The sequence below is a fragment of the Temnothorax longispinosus genome, chromosome 9 (assembly GCF_030848805.1).
Source record: "Temnothorax longispinosus isolate EJ_2023e chromosome 9, Tlon_JGU_v1, whole genome shotgun sequence".
NCBI lineage: Eukaryota > Metazoa > Arthropoda > Insecta > Hymenoptera > Formicidae > Temnothorax > Temnothorax longispinosus.
In genome coordinates, this window is record NC_092366.1 from 11,210,747 (window position 1) to 11,231,738 (window position 20,992).

The window sequence follows — 20,992 nt, forward strand, 5'->3', positions numbered from 1 at the left end:
TATCAATACATAATATAAAGAGTGAAACGTGATTCGGACATTCACGTATATTCGGTATTATCTTTACGTATATTGCGATTTGAACCCGTGGCTATTGGCCAGTTATTAAAGTTTACGAGACAACGTATTACATACGAAAGATGACTTATTATTTAATTGAGTTCGATATTCATTTACTGAATTGTTTATTACTTGCTTTAATATCTTTAGATAACTCGATTTACTGCGAAAGTTACTGTGTCAATTAATAGAAAGTGCATTATATTGAAGTTGTAAAACCACGCACAATATATTATATAAGCATAAAAATTCTCTCGATTGTTTTAATATATGTATGTTTATTTAATTACCTGTTGAATGAGAGATATATAAGGATTATTTCTTACAGATTACTAATGGATACAGTACTTCAATTATACTTATGCTTTGTATATTATTGCTATATTTATGTATTTTGCGTTTTGAATAATATGTTTAATATGCATGATTCTTTCTTAAAGAAGATTTAAGTATTGAAAGCACTTGATTGTTTTCTCCGATCAAGAGATAAAAATACAGGAATTCTGTCTTCTTACAATAATTTCTGATAAGAGATTAAATTACGGAAGTATATATATATGAGAAAGGATTATTCATTGATAATTCATCAATTTCTTATTTTGTATTTTATGCAATGTGTTCTCTTGACAAAACTTTCTTCTACGACATACTTGATTATTATTAAATAATACGAATTAACATTGAAATACACAATCTCTTTACCGACGCAACTATGAGAGACCAGTCGTTCCCCTTTCTATAAATCTAGAGCCTAGGCTCCTGCGCGAGCTTGTACTTTAAACAGAGAGAGAGAGAAAAAGAGAGAAGGAACAAAGAAAGAGGGGTACATTTACATATATTTTAAAAATATCATATTTTAATATATTTTAGTATCATGTAATATGCACTGTTCGTAGGCAGAGCGGGCAAAACTGAATCAAAAAGTCCTTTATCATTTTGTAAGTTTCTTAATAATTAATAAGAAATTACTTAACACAGATACGTAAATCAGATGCGTCTGTGCGATTCGACGAGATGGAACAGCCCAACGTTCACGTTTTGTTAGGTGCGTGGCGAGGCATTGGAAGGAGTGCATAACAACGGCTATACATGAACGACATTCGTGCGTAGCCATTGTTATTTATAAAGCGTTCCTCCTAATATTTCTCCACACGAGTAACAACGTGAACGTTGGGCTGCTCCTCTTCGTCAAATCGCACGGACGCATCCTGATTCGCGTATCTGTACTATTCCTGTAAAATTTGTAATTTATTGCATATCCCCGTAGGGTTCGCATTCTACTATCAATACTATCCTTCTCCTCTCACTTTAACTCTTTGGACCAACGGCTTAACGTCTCTTTCCGAAATACGGAGCCCAGTTTTCTCCGCACAAGAGCCTATCTTGCACGGAGGGGCGCAGCTATTGGGAATGGCTAAACTGTGATACGCTCTCTGGTGGCGAAAATCAGAACCCGAAAGAGTAGGTCGCCGGCTGTCACATAAGTAAAGCGAATTGACAGTTAATTTTTCCATATGACAATTGTATAATACACTAATGTAATTACAATTAGTTATGGAGGCCGGAGTGAAATTTCCACCAAAAAGCTCGAAAAGCAAAATATGTTGCTCTGTTTTCGGTTGCAATAGCAAAGCTCGAAATAACCCGGAATTAAGTTTTCACCACTTTCCTAAAGCCGGTGAAATAAAAGTCAATAAACTAAACATATTTGGACAAAATGAACTTATTGACAGGAGAGTGTTGTGGGAGAGAATTTTAAAAATCGGCAGAAAAGTAACACCAAGTATGCGAGTTTGCTCACTTCATTTCATCAAAGATGACTACTATGTATTCACAAGACCAGGTAAATTGTCACTATTCTAGAAGCAACCTTTTATTATTTTTATAGTTTTCATTAGTACTTATTAAATTTTAACAGTATTTTATGCATATCACATTATAAATCTCAATCATTATTTAACCTCAAAATGTAATCAGCTATATTATATTTTATATGCAATAGTTTAAGTCTTTAAGGGCCAATTTCACCAACCACAGTTAGCTTAACCGACGGTTAAAGTTAGCAGGATTGACCAATAGAAAGCAGGGTGGATTCATTTCTATTGGTCAATTCTGCTAACTTTAACCATCGGTTAAGCTAACTGTGGTTGGTGAAATTGGCCCTAAGTGAATTAATATATGTACATTTGACAAAAACAAAATTGTTATTTAGTTATATAATAATAATTAGTTAAAGAACTTAAACTTTTTAAAAATAATTCTTTTTTAAACTTTTTAAAAATAATATTCTTTTTTTTTAGATTGTCTAGCTGGAGCAAGGTTTTTGAAAAAAACTAGTGTACCATCTGTTAATTTGCCACTTTCCAGCGTACAGACTACTAATGTTTCAAATAATAAAATTACTGAAAGGCAAATTCGACTGGAAAATCGTCAGAAAAATATTAAATTAAATGCGAAGGAAAAAGACACCGAGTGCAATTGTTTTCTGACTGAAGAGGATAATATTGCTGTTCAGAATGATACATTCCTTGTTGAAGAAGTTAATATAGAAGAAAAATCCAGCGATGTTCCTCAGAAAAAAATTTTAATTGATGTTGAAATACAAGTAAAAAGTGGAGATTTAATTGAAAATTGCTTTTTACATTTTTTAAAGACTGATAAAGAATTGAGCACTGCCACCGGGATTCAAAATTTTGAATTGTTTGATAGTATCGTAGCTGCTGTTAAAATAGCTGCACCACACTTAAACACTGGTGTATTAAGTATTCGTGAAAGAGTTTTAATGACTTTTATGAAACTGAAACAGAATTTAAGTTATTCGTTTCTATCTATTTTGTTCCCAACGATTAGTGTAAGATATTGTTCAGAGATTATTTGTAACATGTTGGATATTTTAAGTAAAATTTTAGAGCCATGTATTCACTTTCCATCAGGAGATGAAATCTTAAGGAATATGCCATTATGTTTTGCTAATTACCCTAATACTCGCATAATATTAGACTGCACCGAAATAGAAATACAAAGGCCAAAAAACTTATGTTGTCAAATAACAACTTACTCGACTTACAAAGGGAGATATACTATAAAATTTATGACTGGAGTAACACCAGGTGGTATAATATCTTTTGTCAGTAAAGCTTACGGAGGTAGAGCATCGGATAAAGCAATATTTGAACAGAGTCTTTTGTTGCAACGACTAGAGAAAGGTGTGTCGGTTATGGTAGACAAAGGTTTTCTGATAGATGAATTGTGTTGTGATTATGATGTGAAACTAATTAGACCGCCATTCCTTAAAGATAAGGTTCAATTTTCTGAAAATGACGCTGTAGAGAATGCAGATATTGCAAGTGCAAGAGTGCATGTTGAAAGACTCAACCAAAGACTAAAAGTATTTGAAATACTGGGCAGTAAAATGTCCTCATGCCTTGTACCAAAGAGCGAGAAGATCATAACTATTCTATGTGCAGTAGTAAATCTAAGTAGTCCCATTTTCAAGGATGATAAATTTCACTCTTAATTTTTCTTAATAAGACTTTTTACTATTTGTAAAAATAAGTTATTGGTTTTTGTATTTAAAAAAAGTTTATTTTAATTTAATCAATTAATTTATTCCGCAGAACCCTCCTTAATACAAACGTGATGCAACATTACATTGTAGTAAACATTTTTTAAAGATGTTAACATATTATTTGTAAATTCGTGATCAAATTCAACTGTTAGAATACGAAAACTATTGTCGATAGATGCATATATAATAAAGTCGGTTATTTCTACATTCAAGATTGCCATTCCAAGCTGAATCTGTGCAAAATAGTTGCTTTTTTCTTTTAATGTTAAATTTTTATTTAAATAATTAAGAGATTGAACCACATCTGATATATTTTTTGTTTTGCCAGCGAATGGACACTTAATTTCGATTAATTTGTTAGGTTTTCCATTCTCATCTAAAGTCACACCGTCTGGACTATATCCTAGCCAAGGATTTATTTCTGGTACAACTAGGCCTATTTCTTTAACTTTAACGCCAGTGTAATCTTCATAGGCAGTTCTTGCTGATGATTCATATTTAATGCCGTGCTTCATGGCCGCTGTTTTTTTAAACGCCTTTGGATAAAAATATTGCTGTGATTTTTGCTCCCAATTTGCTGTCTTATTTTTTGTATACGTGTAGAGGGCATAACATCTTGAACCTGTTACTCGAAACTGTCTTTCCTTCTTCCATAATACTTTACTCTTAAAAGTTTTTTCACAAACTGACTTAGTGTTTACTTTTAATGAATTTAACAATCTTGCACAACACTCTTTTTCTGGTTGATTTGGAGAAATTTTTGACAAATTCAACATTGAATTTGACGGTTGAACACTTAAGATAGCTTCTAGTTCACTATTATTTAATTCTAAATTATTATTATTCTCTTCTGAGATTGTAGGTTTATGTCTTCCAGATCTAATAAAATCATTAAAAAATAGTACATAATAATTGTATATAACAATAAATTTTAAAAATCTTGAAATTTTATGTACAAATTATAAATTTGTTTTAATTTGATTGATTAAAAGTTACTTTAAAAAAGATTTGATCAAAATTATCCATACATATGCTTGTACAAAGCTGAGTTCTGGTTGTTAGTAATAAGAAGCTCATTTATTTCTTTTCTTTGTTCTCCCGTTAACGTAGCAATGTATTCTTTCTTAAATTTTTTATTTAAACATTCGTGTTCACATAATGGGCTTGGCATATATTTTTCCATAGATTTTGCATGTGGCATTTTCCACAAGCATTTAGTATCAGTACAAGATACTAAATCCAAATCATTAACATCCATTCTGAAAAAAAAATTATCTTTGGTATGGGCAAAAATAATTGCAAAGAATTGGTTAAATAATGTCAATACTGTCATGCTACTTCAATTTTAAAACAGATACTGTAAACAAAAATATTCTTTACATCTAATATCTTTTACATATAACTTAAAATAATTTAATATTTTTTTAAATTTACAATAAAGAAGCATAATTTATATCATAAATTAATTAATAAGGCTATCGAGAAGAAAGCAGTAATAATAAACTAACCTATTCAGGTATAGGAAAACAGCCACACTATGTTTGCATTTCCTACTTAATCCGGCTTTGCAGGAACATTTTATGTCTAAGATCTTCCCAACGGAAGAAATTGATCCAGTAATCTCGTGAGGATTACTTTTTAAACTCGAAGTTTGCAAGCAAAATGCAATGAAACGTGTGCAATCGACATCAACACTAATTGTTTTACCACAAAATATTACATGATTTGCATTCAATACCTTTTCACCTTCAACAAAATTGCGGCATGAAGGCGTCGAATTGGTGAAACTGCATATCTCACTAATGGGCAGTCTCATTTTAATTACTTTAATCTTATAAATGCACACATACGTCGTATTGTACAGTGACAAGTGACCTACTCTCTCCGGCCATCTTGCCTTCGTGACGTCACGACCGCCAATCCCAATAGGAAAAACATTGCATGCTTACATGGTTCTAGTGGACTCGAACCTGGTTCCTTAGATTACGAGTCTGGCGCTCTACCACTAGACCACACTGCCGCCCGTATCTGTACTATTCAATTTTTTATTAATTATTACTAATAATAATTTGAATTTATAATAATCGATTCTTATTATTCTACGTATAAGGGACTGCGCATAATAAAAGGAATAAGGAACAGAAAACGGGGAATAGGGAACAGTTCATTATTAATATATGAAGTTTATTATAATATGTAATTTATTAACACAGAATATTCGAACAGAGGAATAGTGCTAAGAAACATTAATGAAATTTTATTCTATATTTTGTATGCCATGCACACAATGCATATATTAAGCTGTTTCCCTATTTCCTGTTCTCTGTTCCCTATTCCTTTCATTGTGTGCAGCCCTTAAAAGTATCAAGTTAAAGTAATCGAAAAGTGAATCCTTTATGAGATATTTTTTATTTTATAATAAAAAATATGTCAATTTAAAATATCTCAGAAAATTCTTAACGAAAGAGAGCTTTATTATAGCGTTTTGAAAACGTTTCGACATCAGCTATAAGCTACAAGAATATGTGATAAAGAATAGGGGGTTCTATATGAAAATTCGACCTTGAAATAGTGCTTTAACCTTGTTTGAACAAAAACTTTCCTTCTTAAACTTACAACTTTTAAAATTTGAACGAATTAATTAAAATAAATTACCTTGTTTATTGTTACACATATAACAATACAGCTGTTTCTTACATGATAATATTGAGGCAAACTATCAAAAACGCATACATTTTCTTTGCTGAAAAAGTGTAATAAGATTTAATATTAAATTCTATAACATTACAAAACATAAATAATTTCGGTAATTATGCATAAAAACGACGTCCTCTCCGATGATCTTGACCTTGACATATGTTGTGAAGGTCACCCTACTGAGTGACCTTCAAAAGGTTTTAGCCGTCGGTCATTGTTTATTAAAAAGTTATAAACAAAAAAAGTTTGAAAAATATAGCAGCTATTTTGAGTTTTGGAAGGCATAAACGACTAATATAAACGTCTTTTTTTTAAAGCAGAGAATACTTTATTTTGCGAGAAAGTCGCTGCTTTACCAAAACACAGCATTTAAAGCAGTAAATTGTTGAAAAATTGAAGTCTTTTTGTTAATGCAGTGAATACTTACATAGGTTAGATGACGCGCTTTACTAATATTTAACTGTTTAAAGCGCGTAATCTAACCTAGGTAGATTAGTGACGCGCTTTAAACAGTTAAATATTAGTAAAGCGCGTCATCTAACCTATGTAAGTATTCACTGCATTACCAAAAAGACTTCAAATTATCAACAATTTACTGCTTTAAATGTTGTATTTTGGTAAAGCAGCGACTTTCTGGCAAAATAAAGTATTCTCTGCTTTAAAAAAAAGACGTTTATATTAGTCGTTTATGCCTTCCAAAACTCAAAATAGCTGCTATATTTTTCAAATTTTTTTTGTTTATAACTTTTAAATAAACAATGACCGACGGCTAAAACCTTTTGAAAATTACTTAGTAGGGTAACCTTCACAACATATGTCAAGTTCAAGGTCATCGGAGAGGACGTCGCTTTTATGCATAATTACCCAATGTTATTGTTATGTTTGGGATCGGTAATAAAGTAACTGATTCGTGAACGATAATTGCAATATATATTGACCAAAATTTTAAACGTGTGTCACGCTCGACTTCCGTGAGCAATCTGACTCTCGGAGCACCCGCTCCCGTGCCGACGTGTCGTACAGTAGCGTATTCGCTCGTTAGGAGCCCGGATATATTACAACTCCTCCCTCTTTATTTTGAAATACATTTGTTTTTGAAACGCTCCGATTGTCGCAATGCAACGTCAGGCTTGCTCGCTGGTACCGCTGTACCTTTATCGCTATCATCAGTTGCCGCTCGGAATCGAAAAATCTGATCGACATGTCGTTTCCATATTTTATCAGGTGCGATTTCTACTTTGAATGTTACCGGTGATAATTTTTCTATTATCGTGCCCTTTACACGTTTGTTGCTTCTAACACTAAAGTCGTCAACCATTACCGTGTCACCTGTATGGAATTCAACATTTCGATTGCCGTGTTTATTTTCCACTTGCGCTAATTGTCGTTTCCCTACGTGATCTGTAACACTTGGTTTAATTAAATCAAAACGCGTTCTTATCTCGCGCTTATACATCATGAACGCTGGTGATCTACCAGTTGTGCAATGTTTAATGGATCTATAATCAAATAAAAAAAGGACCCAAAAAGATTAACAGCATAATCAAGAGATTTCTTGCTTTGCATAATTTTATCGACTTTATTTTTAAAGGTTCCCACAAAGTTCTCAGCTGCACCATTTGTTGCTGGATGATGCGGTGCTGTGAAGCTTTGTTTGATCCCGTTGCTTGTACAGAAATCTCTAAATTCTTTGCTTGTAAATTGCGTACCATTGTCGGTGACTAAATGCTTTGATAATCCGAATCTGACTAAAACTTTTTTAAACTCTTCAATGACTCTCGATACCGTTGTGCATTTATTCATGTCGACAACTTCCGCCCACTTTGAATAAGTATCTATAATTATCATAAATGTATGTCCGTGGAATGGACCCAAAAAATCAATATGTATTCTACTCCAACAATGATCTGGGTACGGCCATGGGTTTAGTGGAACATTACTTGGTTTCTTTCGCTCTTGTACACACACTTTACATTCTGCCGCAACATTTTCAATGTCTTTGTTTATATTTGGCCACCACACGTAACTTCTTGCCAACATTTTCATTTTTACCACCCCAAAATGTGAGGCGTGTAATTCACTTAATACGCTGTTTTTCACTGACTCTGGAACCACTATGCGATATCCCCACAATAAACATTCTTTTTCGACACACAATTCTTCTCGTTTTCGTATAGAATTTTTTCTTGTACTCATTCATCTCGCTTACCATTGGCCATGTACCATTTATATATCGAATTATACTACTCAATCGCTTATCCTTTTTTGTCTCTTTCGCAATTTCTATCGCAGTTATCGCGTTTAACGATTTCGCTACGTAGTTTATCGCTGTGAATTCGTTGTCAAATATCGGAGTGCTGTCATTGATTGGAAGTCTCGAGAGTGCATCACAGTTACTATTTTCCTGTGATTTTATATACTCTATCTCATATGTAAATCTAAATAAGAAATATGCCCACCTTTGTAATCGGCCGGCTACCGTTAATGGAATTTCTTGTTTCGGACCGAAGATATAAACTAAAGGTTTATGATCTGTTCTTAACGTGATTTCTTTTCCGTAGACATAATTGTAAAATTTCTTGAAACCAAACACAATCGCACTTGCTTCCTTATCAATGATTGCACGACTTAACTCGTTTTTCGGTATAACTTTTGATGCAAACGCTATTGGCTTCTCTGTCCCGTCTTTGTACCGATGCGAAAGTATCGCGCCTAATCCGTATGTCGAAGCATCGCATGATAAAATTAAGTCTTTGTTCGGATCATAATGTGCTAATACCCGCGGTGAAATCAATTCTTTTTTGACCCAGTCAAACGCTTTCTGACAATCTGCCGTCTATTTGAAAGTTTCAAGCTTTGCACAATCATAAAGTGGTTTTAATTTTTCAGCTCTATTCGGTAAGAACCTCGCGTAATATGTAATTAGACCAATAAAAGATTCTAGTTGCTTTTTTTCTTCAGGAATTGGGGCGTGTGTCATTGCTTTTACTTTTGTTTGTGATTTATGTAGCCCGTTTTTATCAATAACAAAACCCAATATATCTAATTTCTCCTTGAAAAACTCACACTTGTTTATATTTACATGAAATCCACATTGCTCAAGTCTTTCAAATACCGCATATAACGCTTTCAAATGATCTTCGTCATTTTTTCCTGTGCAGTATATGTTATCAAGATACGCAATTACGCCTTCAATTCCCGCTATACATTGTTCGATTTTCCGTTGGAAATCTTCCGGGCCCGATGCTATACCTTCCGTCATTTTCGTGTATCGGTAGAGACCTTTATGCGTTATAATAGTTAAGTAATCCCGACTACTTTCTTCTACTGGAATTTGCATGTAAGCATGCTGGAGATCAATCTGTGAAAACGTTTTGCCGTTTCTTAACGCTATAAAAATCTTGTCGATCAGAGGTATCGGGTGTCTATCTTTAATTAAACACGGATTTAAGGTCAATTTGAAATTGCCACAGATCCTAACTGATCCATCCGATTTTATTACTGGCACGACCGGTGTCGCCCATTCGCTAACGTCCCCAGGGAGAAACGCAAGATCGGATAGACGTCTATTAGATGTCGGAGCCATCTAATCTAAAACAACGTCTAGAAATATCTTAATTAGATGTTATGTGATTTTATGCCACTGCGTTTTCTTAGAGATAGTTCAAACCTAATATTCACACAATAACGGTGCATTGTTCATAAAACACTTTTTTGAGCTCAATTTACTTTTCGACATCTAATAAACATCTAATAGACGTCTAAGTAAATGACACGTAATGAATTTGAAAAGACGTCTAATCGACATCGATACGACGTCGATATCGGGACATGCAGGCGGCTACTTCGTTCTGCTGCTGCTAAATATAATTATATGTACACAATAATTGATATTAATTAATCTTTAATTAAAATTAGACTTTTACGGAATGCTGTACGTTATAGTGATTGATTTTTTCGCGGGCGTCATTATTAGCTAATTAATGCTGGTTATTAATATTTGATTGTCTACACTGGCGTCGCGCCCTTTTACCGCGCGTAAAGAGCCTATAGGAGAGAGTAGCACCAACGCGCCACTCTCTGATTGACTGGAGTAACGTCACGTGACCAATGAGCGCCTCTCTAGCTCTCTCCTAGAAGCTCGCTCTAACCGCGCGGGAAACGTTGTTGTTCTCGCGCTCGCGACGCTCGCGTCTCGTTAAGTCGTGCAGTCCCATCGTCCTGTGTCCTGTGTGTGTGCAGCAATCGACTAAAGAGTTTCGGTCGCGCGCCCGTGGATCCGCGTTTCTATATCGCGTTTCGGGTTTTATCTCGACCGGCGTCGGTTGTCATACGTATATGCGACGCATCCGTGCCGGGTGGTGGCGATCGCGAGCGGGTTATCCGGGCCAGATCTGGCCGTGCGTGTTTTGCCGTGTTTCGGCCGGGGCGTTAATGGTCGTGGGTCCGCGGATCCGCGTTTCCACTGCGTGTTGAGGTTTTCGTGGTTTTCGTCGGGAGTGTTGGCGAGCGGATTCGGGCCAGTTCTGGCCGGAACTAGAGCAATTATATTTTTGGATGACTGTATAATTGCGAGCTGGATTTTTTTTGTTCATCTGGATCGACTCATCCGTTACATCGACTAAAGATCAATCGAAATGGATAAAACAGATAAACCGGTAAGTACAGTAGTACACATTATTTTCAGATCTAGAATATTCTCGAGCAAGCCATACGTTTTCGCCTTGCTGTCGGCGGCCTTGGCGCTCGGTCACGGGCCAGCCGTGTGTACACGTTGTTTTTTTACATAGACTCGCGCTCAGTAATAACGCGCTATACACTACTTCTCGCTGTTGCTGGGTCGACTTTCGCCACGATTCGAAAGATATTATTCAGATCGTTGGAATTTTTGAGAAAACATTTGCCATTGATCGAGACTATTGTTGTTGGCACTGGTTCCCGGTATAAATTATCTCCGCACTCTGGCGTTCCTTTAAGTTGGTCATTAGACATTATAATTATAATCGAGTCAAAAGAAGTTGTCGTATTTAATGCTTGTGCCGTGGATTATTGCTCGTGTCGTGTATATCGCTCGTGTCGTATACGCCGCTCGTGCCGTAACACCGCGTGCAACACACCCTGATATCTAATCGTAACGCCATAGATATTGGAGTTGCAAGTCTTTATTATTTATTATTAGATTATATATTTCTTTACTTGATAAAATGTAACGTCGGATTTACGTATCTGTTGTTTCTGTATCAATCTCCTTTTATTTCAGTGTTACTATTTGAAATCTCTTCTTTTGGGAAATGATGAAGCTCGAGCAGTATCTAAACTTATGTCAAACCTCATGAGTAACTCTCTTGCCCAAGAGTATAACTTCGATGGTCATGGAACTAAATTGGCTTTCAAATCCACAAAATTATGGGAATTGGTACAAGGTATAATGTCTGAATGAGTAGTTGAGTTCCGTGAAATGTATGTGCGCATGTGCATATATGTATATATAAAATGCGCTTTTCAGAATCTAGCTAGTTCTTTTTTTTTAGCAAATGTTGATATTTTTTAATCCATACGTTTATTTTTTTAGGTACATTGTTGTTAAAATTTGAAGAAAGTGATCTGAGTGAAGCATTGAAGTCTCTCAGATCATGGCTGCGAAATGCCAAAGGAAGAATGAAACCTGCACATTAGTATTACAGGTATTGTGATGTAGAAATATCGACATGCTCTTTTTACGTCGGAACGAAGTGACACCACCAGAGGTGCAAGATAGTTCAAGCTTTTGATACACTGCAAGATAGACCAAATAATTTTGTAAGAGGACCCTGCGGGGTGTTTATCGCGAAAAGCCACTGTTGCGATGGCCGAGTCTCGTAGATCATCCTAGTAGGACAATCATAGAGTTACGCGTTTGTGTTTAGACGCGCTATTAAATTTTATTTTATTTTATTTTTTTATTTTTACGATTCCGACAAAAATGTGGGAGCGAGGGTTCATAGAGAGAGAGTGGATTTGTGAATCTGGCGTTCAATTGCGGATGTCTTGTTATAAACATGTAAGTGCGAGTTCGTCAATTTCTGCTTAGACTTAACTATAGCAAACGAGAGAATTGCTAAATAATAAAATAATTATAATGACATTAGTATATATAATACATATACCATATATATATATACTGATACGATACTGAAGCATCATCTTTTGTATCATTTGTTCGTTTGTTTTTATCTTACTGCGTTTGTCTTTCATTATTAATACAATACCAAGATGACTCGGTTTCGACTCGGTATCTTGTGTGTAAATATATATCCGCTCATAAAAAAACCGTGTAAGAATAACTAATAAAAAAATATGTATACAAATGCAACGAGGGCAAGTCTTATCGACGAATCTTCCTTGCACTCCCCTTTTTCAGGATTTCTACATTCTACAGTGTTAAGTACCAAATATCAGTGTGATTTAAATAGTTTATTTAACATACTCGTATTAAATACACCAACTTGTATGGGATACAACGCAATAAGCAGACCGGATGAGCAAAAAGGTCTGTCGATATTCAGAACCGTTGTTTAAAACAATGAATTATTTCGCTGCTAATTTCAATTAGTGAGAATAGATGCGAGTTCTGAATACAGACTACGAAGAACGCTAGGAGTGAATAAAGAATGAAAAAAAAAGGATGAGTAAGTAACGAACCTCTTTGAGGAAAAGGACAGTTTTCGAGAGACAGAAGGCACGTAGGATGATCTAACATTTATATGTATGTACTCCTTGGTAACATTTTTCCCAGAAATTAAATATTTTGAAAAATACTGTGCCATACTTTAAATTCCTTATCTTGTATAAATGAGTACGTATTATTATTTAGTAATAAGTAAATTAGTCCTTTTACTTTAGAGGTAGGTCTATTATACGTCTATAATACGTCTATTACGCAGAACGTCTATTAGACGTCTATTATATGCGTCTAAAAGAGGCCACTTAGACGTCTATCTAGATGCGTCTATCGATCTAAGTTAGATGCGTCTGATAGACGTTTGCTAGATGTCTATCCGATCTCGCGATTCTCCCTGGGTCAATCTTCTCAAGATGACCTAATGAGACTAACCTTTTTAATTCGTCTTCCACTTTACTCGCTAGTGCAAAAAGTAAATGTCTCGCTTTAATGCTACAGGCTTTGCATCTTCTTTAATTCTTAATTTTAACATCCCCTTGTTATAACAACCTGGACCCTTTCCAAACAATTTTGGGAACTTTGTTGCAAAATCTCTCGTTACGTTCAAATTAATTTTGTAGCAATCCATTAATTTATTATTAATTTCTAACGGCCATAATCCTAGTGCTTTTAACTATTGCCTACCAATTAAAATCGGACCGTTACCTTTCATAACTCTCATTTTAAGAGTTGCACTTCGTTTGCCCAATTTTACATTTAAATTATTCATTATTCCTTAATTCGTGTTCCAGTGGAACTTTACCGTACGCATTCAATGACATGTTACTCTTTTCAATTTTGCATTCTGGGAGATATTTATCTTTATCTTTCCTAGAGATCACCGTTACGTACGAGCCTGTATCGATTTCCATTCTTATCGCATTAATCATTACCTTTAAATACATAGGATCTGCTATCATATTTACATTAGAACGCTTTATGTTACCGCTAATTCTCTCGCCGATGGTCATCGCGTAGAAGTCGTAGTCATCTTGTTGCTCTTCCTCCCGTTCTGAATCTCGTTGCAGCTGTTGAATTGACCCTTTCGCTCTGCATACTGTTGACAGGTGTCCCTTCTTATGACACGTATTGCACGTACTTAGCCGATGATGACAATCACGTGCCCAGTGATTATTTTTTCCGCAACAATAGCATGCTGATGAGCGTTTTGGATTCGCGTTACTGCTCGCCTCTCGATTGCCCTTGGTCCCCTGGTTTGCGTTGTATCGTCGGCTGCCCCGTTTGCCACTATAAGAGCCTCTTCCCCGGGACTGGAATTGTCGGTCATTTGGTTTCGTGTGAATCTTATTCACCAATTCTTTTGTCGTCTCTGTCGTTGGATTCGTTTTATCAGTCGAAGATGCATTTTTCTCCGCTGCTTCCAATGTAGTTGCTAATCTATACGCTGTCTCGAACGTTAGTTTATCTTCACGGAACAGTAAAGTCTTTGTCGCGTGATCTTTTAGTCCGCATACAAATTGATCTCTCAATGCTATCGAAACATCACCAAAATTACAAGTAATTGCTAAACTTTTTAATCTTGCCGCGAACTCGGCTACTGTCTCTGTTTCTGTTTGTTGCGCTTTATGAAATTTGCACCTTTCCATCGTCTCCGACGGCTTCGGGTTCAGATGGTCGTTTATTAATTTCACCAAGTCCTTGAATGTCTTCGTACTTGGCTTATCTGGTGCGCATCAATCTCGAACAAGTTTATAAATGTCGGCGCTTATTTTTGTTAGCAATACCGCGGCTTGTTTCTCTTCCTTCACATCGTTAGCTACGAAATATAACTCAAGACGTTCGGCGTACATTTCCCAATCATCCTTTCCAAGGTGAAATTCTAGCTTGGTTACGTTATTGCTCGTCATTGTGTGAATAATGTTGTTTCCGTGCTTATTATCGTTCTCGTCTTCAACGTTCTTTCTATTATGTTCTTTGGCTCGCCTGTTTACTTCCTCAATGTGAGCGCGTAGAACTCTGCGTAATTCGTCGATGTTAGCATTGGCATCAAACTTAATTTCTAATTTTTGCATGAGAATTTGAGTTAATTGAGCTTTTTTCAATTCTTGAATCCACGACGTTTTCGTATAGTCAATTGTTATATCTTTACTTGATCCAGACATTCGAAAAGAATCTTTTCATTAATTACCGTTTGCTCTACGTGTTTTTTAATTTCCGTATACTCCAGCGTCTCTATTTCAGTCACACGATGTTCTCTGTCGCTGACTTCGCTGATAATTAATCGCCGAGTCCTTTATCGAACACTGTACTTGTATTACCACCAAAATTCCGAGAATTCCTTTACCGTGTGCCTCGTATACTGTGGTTCACGAATGCCACGTTAAAAACGTTAACTTTCCACAAGATATGCACTTGGGTTCGACAAACACTGTCCTCATCGCCAATTGTTATGTTTGGGATCGGTAATAAAGTAACTGATTCGTGAACGATAATTGTATATTTTGACCAAAATTTTAAACGTGTGTCACGCTCGACTTCCGTGAGCAATCTGACTCTCGGAGCACACGCTCCCGTGCCGACGTGTCGTACAGTAGCGTATTCGCTCCTTAGGAGCCCGGATATATTACAGTTATAATTTGAATTACAATTTTTAGTACTGCTATCTATATATTAAGTAAGAAGTACTTAGCTCTCATTTACACTTTGTTATATTAATTCGTTGGTTCTCTGCACGTATATTAATAATAAACGCTGAAATATCCAGGTGAGAAGTTAAGGAAAAACTTAACATCGAGACTCAAAAACTTGACGTGCCCTGGGCATATTGAAATACATTCAAATTTATAATAAAAAATATACAATATATATACAATAATGTTTAATTTTTAAAAACTAATAGCATTCTTAACATTTATAGTAAAGGTCAATTTATTTATTTGGGCACACCAAGTTTTTGAGTCTCGATGTTAAGTTTTTTCTTAATTTCTCACCTGGATATTTCAGCGTTTATTATTAATATACATGCAGAGAACCAACGACTTAATATAACAAAGTGTAAATGAGAGCTAAGTAGTTCTTACTTAATATATAGATAGCAGTACTAAAAATTGTAATTTAAATTATAACATTGATACTATATATTATGTACTTGGTTAATTGCATTGATCTCACGTCTATTTTTGATGAACGAAGTTAATTTTAGACATCTATTTTTTCCAAAATCTACATATATACTGTCACGACTTTTTCACTCTCGGAGCGGTCCGGGGCGTGTGACGAATCAAAAAAGGAAAAGAGAGAAGGATGATAGGCCTCTCCAATGATTCTCTCGCACTTCCAAAGCTACACGAACCGAATTTTTATTGTTAGGCGCCAGACGCGTAAATTCGCGTCCGCGAAACCGCGAAAAACCAAAAGGAGACGCAAAACGAAATAAGTCGGTGTGCAAGGAAATGGCTAGCTCGACCTGATAGCAGGGCGGGGTTGATGAAGGGCAGCACGATACTCGGCGGGGTGACACGTAAATCATGAACTCAATCGCTAACAAATAAAGTAACATTTATTGTGTAATAGAACAAGGGCCATCCTGGCTTTCATCAATGAAAAAAATAATAGCGCGGTTGATAACGCGGGCGTCAATTTCTAAACCACAAAATGATAGTAACGCGGACGCCAGAAAAACACAGAGACTTATGTAATTTAGTAAACGCGCGGAAGGCGCCGTTATCGAACAAATAATACTAGTAGAAAATTAAACTTACAAAGTCTTCGAAATCATAGAAATCACACAGATAATAATAATAGAGTATTAAACTGACGAATACTGTAGAATATCGGCGCAAGTTACGACCGAATACAACATAACTGGAGTAAACGCGAAATAATAGCGTGAAATGCCGCGAAATGATAGAGCGTCACGCTCGGAGCGCGTGAACGCAAGATCCCAAGCCGTACAGGGATTCTGTCGCCAAATTCTTAATCTAACGCAAGTAATTAGGACCGACGCAACAAGGACTTGTCGAAACATTCGGCATGATCCACGGAATACTAAAACTATAGCGCAAAGATACTATAGCGGACGCGAAATCATGGAGTTACCGCGAGTAATATCTAAACGCAACTATTCTAACGCGAGAAGTAACCAAACGCAAAAAATATTTTAACTCGAATAATATCCTAACGCAAGCACTATCTGAACGCAATCATTCTGACGCGAATAGCATTTTCTCATAATCCAACCACGCGAATAACATTCTTCAACCAACGCGAATAACATTCTCCAACCAACGCGAATAACAATCTCCAACCAACGCAAATAACACTCTCACGCAATTAAACCAACGCGAAGAACATTCTCACGCAATTAATATCGCGCGTAGAATCTAAGTCCCGACCGGGCGAATTACGACGCACCGTGAAACACGCGGTCGCGAACACGAAGGTCGCGAGAAACGACGTATTCACGATATCGAAAGTCGCCATTGACGCGCTTATCACGATCTCCAGGAGCTTGCTTTTGGTCGCGATCCTACGACCACGAGACCATTCCGGTGCCCCTCGCTTTCGCTGTCGATCGCTAATCAACGCCTTATCGGCGAATAACGCTAATTATCGCAATTACTACCGAACGAGAGCGCGCCCCGAAGAGCAGTGTCGTGGCTTTACAAGTACGCGAAATTACCCGAGGCAACCTCACCGTAGGTCAACTTCCTCCCGAGGATCCTCGCCGTCGTCCCAAGGGTCAGCAGATAGTCGCCAAGAATCATCGTAACTCAAGATATCGTAACGGGAAGATTCCGACGCGAACGCTATCAAGGATGATCCAAGAGTGTCGCCGAAAATTCGCTCGATAGCGGAATCGATAGCGCGCACCACCCCGGGCGTACGCGGCCCCGCGACGCTATAGCGCGGACCAATGAGGGGTGAGCTCGCAGGCTCGCGGTGTATCCTCGCGCAGGGCCGTTAACTACAGCTTTTCGCAGGGCGTCTAATGGCCCTCCGCTCGCGCGGCGTTTTTCCGCGCGATGGGGATCCTCCCCGGCAGCGGACGGGACGTGATTGCCTCCGCATTCCTCCTTTTCGGTCCGGGCATGGTGGCCATCCATCCCGGAATCCGGTCAGTAGTGTGAGGAGGGCAGGTGAGCTATCTTGCTCCGGTGTCCCGGGGCCCTGCTACTACGGGTCCGCCCGCCGCTGTGTCACGCGTCGCGCGCGTGTCTTCCTGCGCTCCTTCACTCTCGGCGGCCCGCGAGTTGTCGCTTCGATCCGCTTTCCGTAGTCCAACTTCTCGCCTCTGTCTTTTCCGTCGACTCCGCTTTCCGCGATCCTCTGCATCCTCTCAGGAGACTCCGGGTCTCGGCGCGGTGAGGCGCCACGCAATGATACAAAAAGAAAATAAAAGGATCATAATTTCGCAACGCAATTATAATATGCCCCTGGAGATCTCGCATCGACTCAATGGCTGCATCCAGAAGCATGACCGCTCACTGAGCGCTCATTGAGCGCTCAGTATATCCCCTAGATCTATCTACTGGATACAAACGCTCTCTGAGCTGCTCACGGTGAGCGCTTGCCACTTTCGTGAGCGTAGTTTTCTATCGCTCATTCCGCTCATTTTACGCTCCCTCTCCAATCTTCGCGTCAATTTAATATCCCTAAAGGTTAGTAACTAAAATAATTCTTGTGCCGTTGTTAATTTTTATCTTTTAGTTGGAAAGTTAAGTTATTCATTTTTGCAAATAATCAAAAAATTAACATAAGTAGTTAAACATTATTTAGATAAAGCATTTGTATATTTTTACAGGTGGCAGATAGTAAAGATAGAAATTAATACTTACGCAGATCTTTAGAGACGTAGATGTCTATTATAAATGCAAATAAATATTTATAACTTATACGTCATATAAATGCGTATAGTGAACTGTTGTGAGCATATATCCAGCACATCAAAAATGCTCACTGAGCGGCTACCTGTGAGCGCTCAATGAGCGCTCAATGAGCGATCGTGCTTCTGGATGCAGCCATTGAACCGTCCTCGGGCGTGAAAAGGTCGCGAAACCCGCGCCTTGTGACGGCGGCGGGGCGCTGCAACGATGCAGCGAAACTGCAACGTCACAATACGTTGATTTGTTATGTACTTGGCGTATTTTTTTCTTTTGTTATAATTATATATAATCTTTTTTTCCCGGGAAGGTAATTTATTATTTCAGCCATATCGTATCGTGGAACTTTTTCCAAAACATCATGCATTAAATCACAAGATAAGTTACTCGTAACATAAAAATTTAACAATTTGTGCCAAGTACATGCTTCCTTAATTCCAAATGAAAGAGACAAGCAATCGTTAGAATTTTCAATGTTACGTAAATCTTCTTAATTTTCGACTATTTGATATTTTGCTTCATTTTCGTGAGTTTTAAAAAATCGACACAGATAATTAGATTAAAAATTTTCATCAAAACTTAAAATAGAATTTAAAACTAAAACTTAATTTCGAGAGTCCTAACTCATTTTTTATTAAAACTAAACTATTTCCCAAAATTAATAGTAACATAAAATATACACGGATTTTTTGTCCTAAAGATGTTTGTATTTGGATACTTTCCGTTTCTAAATATTTCAATTCTTAAATGATTTTAATAAATACGATTTTATTACCATATTACGTTCAATCAGCAGAAAAAAATATATTGCGTTAAAAATATATTTTCTAGTAAAAAAGCATTAACAGGTACCGGAGGCACAGAAATATACACTGCACCCACTTTATATATTCCAAATTTCGAACCTAAAGGATTATTAGGTTCAAAATTATTATAGAAAAGATATAGTAAAAATACTATTTTATTTTTAAATTTAAGTTTTATTTGTCCTCACAACTATCCTTATAAAATGCTACCCAGGAAAAAACCTCTTATTTGTTTATATTAGTTCATATTAATTCATATTAGTAGATATATAATTGTATATGATTATATAAGAAATAGACGGGATTTCGTAAAAACAGAGGAACGACAGACAACATTTATATTTTGCAACACCTCGCGGAAAGAGAGTTGGAGAACGGTAGCAAGCTGTTCGGTTTCTTCGTTGATCTGAGAACACCCGAGAAAAAAAACTCTTATTTATTCATATTAGTTTATATTAGTTTATATATGATCATATAATAAATGGAAAATATAATCGTAAACAATATTATATGGCCATATATGAAAATATATAATTATACATGGCCATATATATAAGCATATATGATTATATACTCGGGAAAAAATACTTCTTATTTGTTCATATTTTAGTAAATATATAATTATATATATTCACGGAGAAAATTGTTACGGTTGTTACAACAATGTTCTCTATGATTAAAAGAGAAATGTATGTAAATTCAAGTTAAATTGATATTACATTCAATGTAGCTGTTAAGATATGCCCATTTATACAGTTGTCATAACCGTAGTTCTTACGATACGTAACATTCGGTTATAATACCCTCGTATATGGTTGCTTCAACCAAAGGATTATTGCTATCCCTCTTATGTGGTCTGCAGCACAATTATTATGGTTGAGAGATCCATAAGATATAGCTGCACGGTACAGCACTAAATCACTGCATGATTGAGAGTTTAGTTCCATTGCGCGCGCAAAAGAATTTCTGCATAGAATAAAGTGGATTTGATAAGGATGTTTTAACTTTAAGGCCTATCTACATAAGACGCAGAACGCGAGTCGCAAGCACACACACAGTCTACATGTCAATCTAACCTCTTTGTGTATAGAGGTTAGATTGACATGTAGACTGTGCGTGTGTCCACAGTATATTGTGCGTTACATAAGATAAAGACTTAAGGCATAAAACACTGCCTTAAGGTTATAAGACAGCTATTCTGCTTAGGCCCATACTGTACAGTACTGTGCGTTACATAAGACAAAGACTTAAGGCATAAAACACTGCCAAGACAGCCATTCTGCTTAGGCCCATACTCCTCCTCCTCCTAACAGTCCTA

The 20,992-nt window shown here is 36.5% G+C and overlaps 2 protein-coding genes across 2 annotated transcripts; both read left to right on the forward strand.

Annotated features, from left to right (window-relative positions):
• The first annotated feature begins 1,074 nt into the window (after nt 1-1,074).
• LOC139819266 (uncharacterized) lies at nt 1,075-3,577 on the forward strand. Its single transcript, XM_071788473.1, has 2 exons — nt 1,075-1,105; nt 2,361-3,577. The coding sequence occupies exons 1-2, from the start codon at nt 1,075-1,077 to the stop codon at nt 3,575-3,577; spliced, it is 1,248 nt and encodes a 415-aa protein (XP_071644574.1).
• A 6,289-nt stretch (nt 3,578-9,866) lies between these two features.
• LOC139819129 (uncharacterized) lies at nt 9,867-12,677 on the forward strand. The gene is made up of 3 exons (XM_071788318.1): nt 9,867-10,983; nt 11,586-11,748; nt 11,898-12,677. The coding sequence occupies exons 1-3, from the start codon at nt 10,963-10,965 to the stop codon at nt 11,999-12,001; spliced, it is 288 nt and encodes a 95-aa protein (XP_071644419.1). The 5' UTR covers nt 9,867-10,962; the 3' UTR covers nt 12,002-12,677.
• Nucleotides 12,678-20,992: the final 8,315 nt, after the last annotated feature.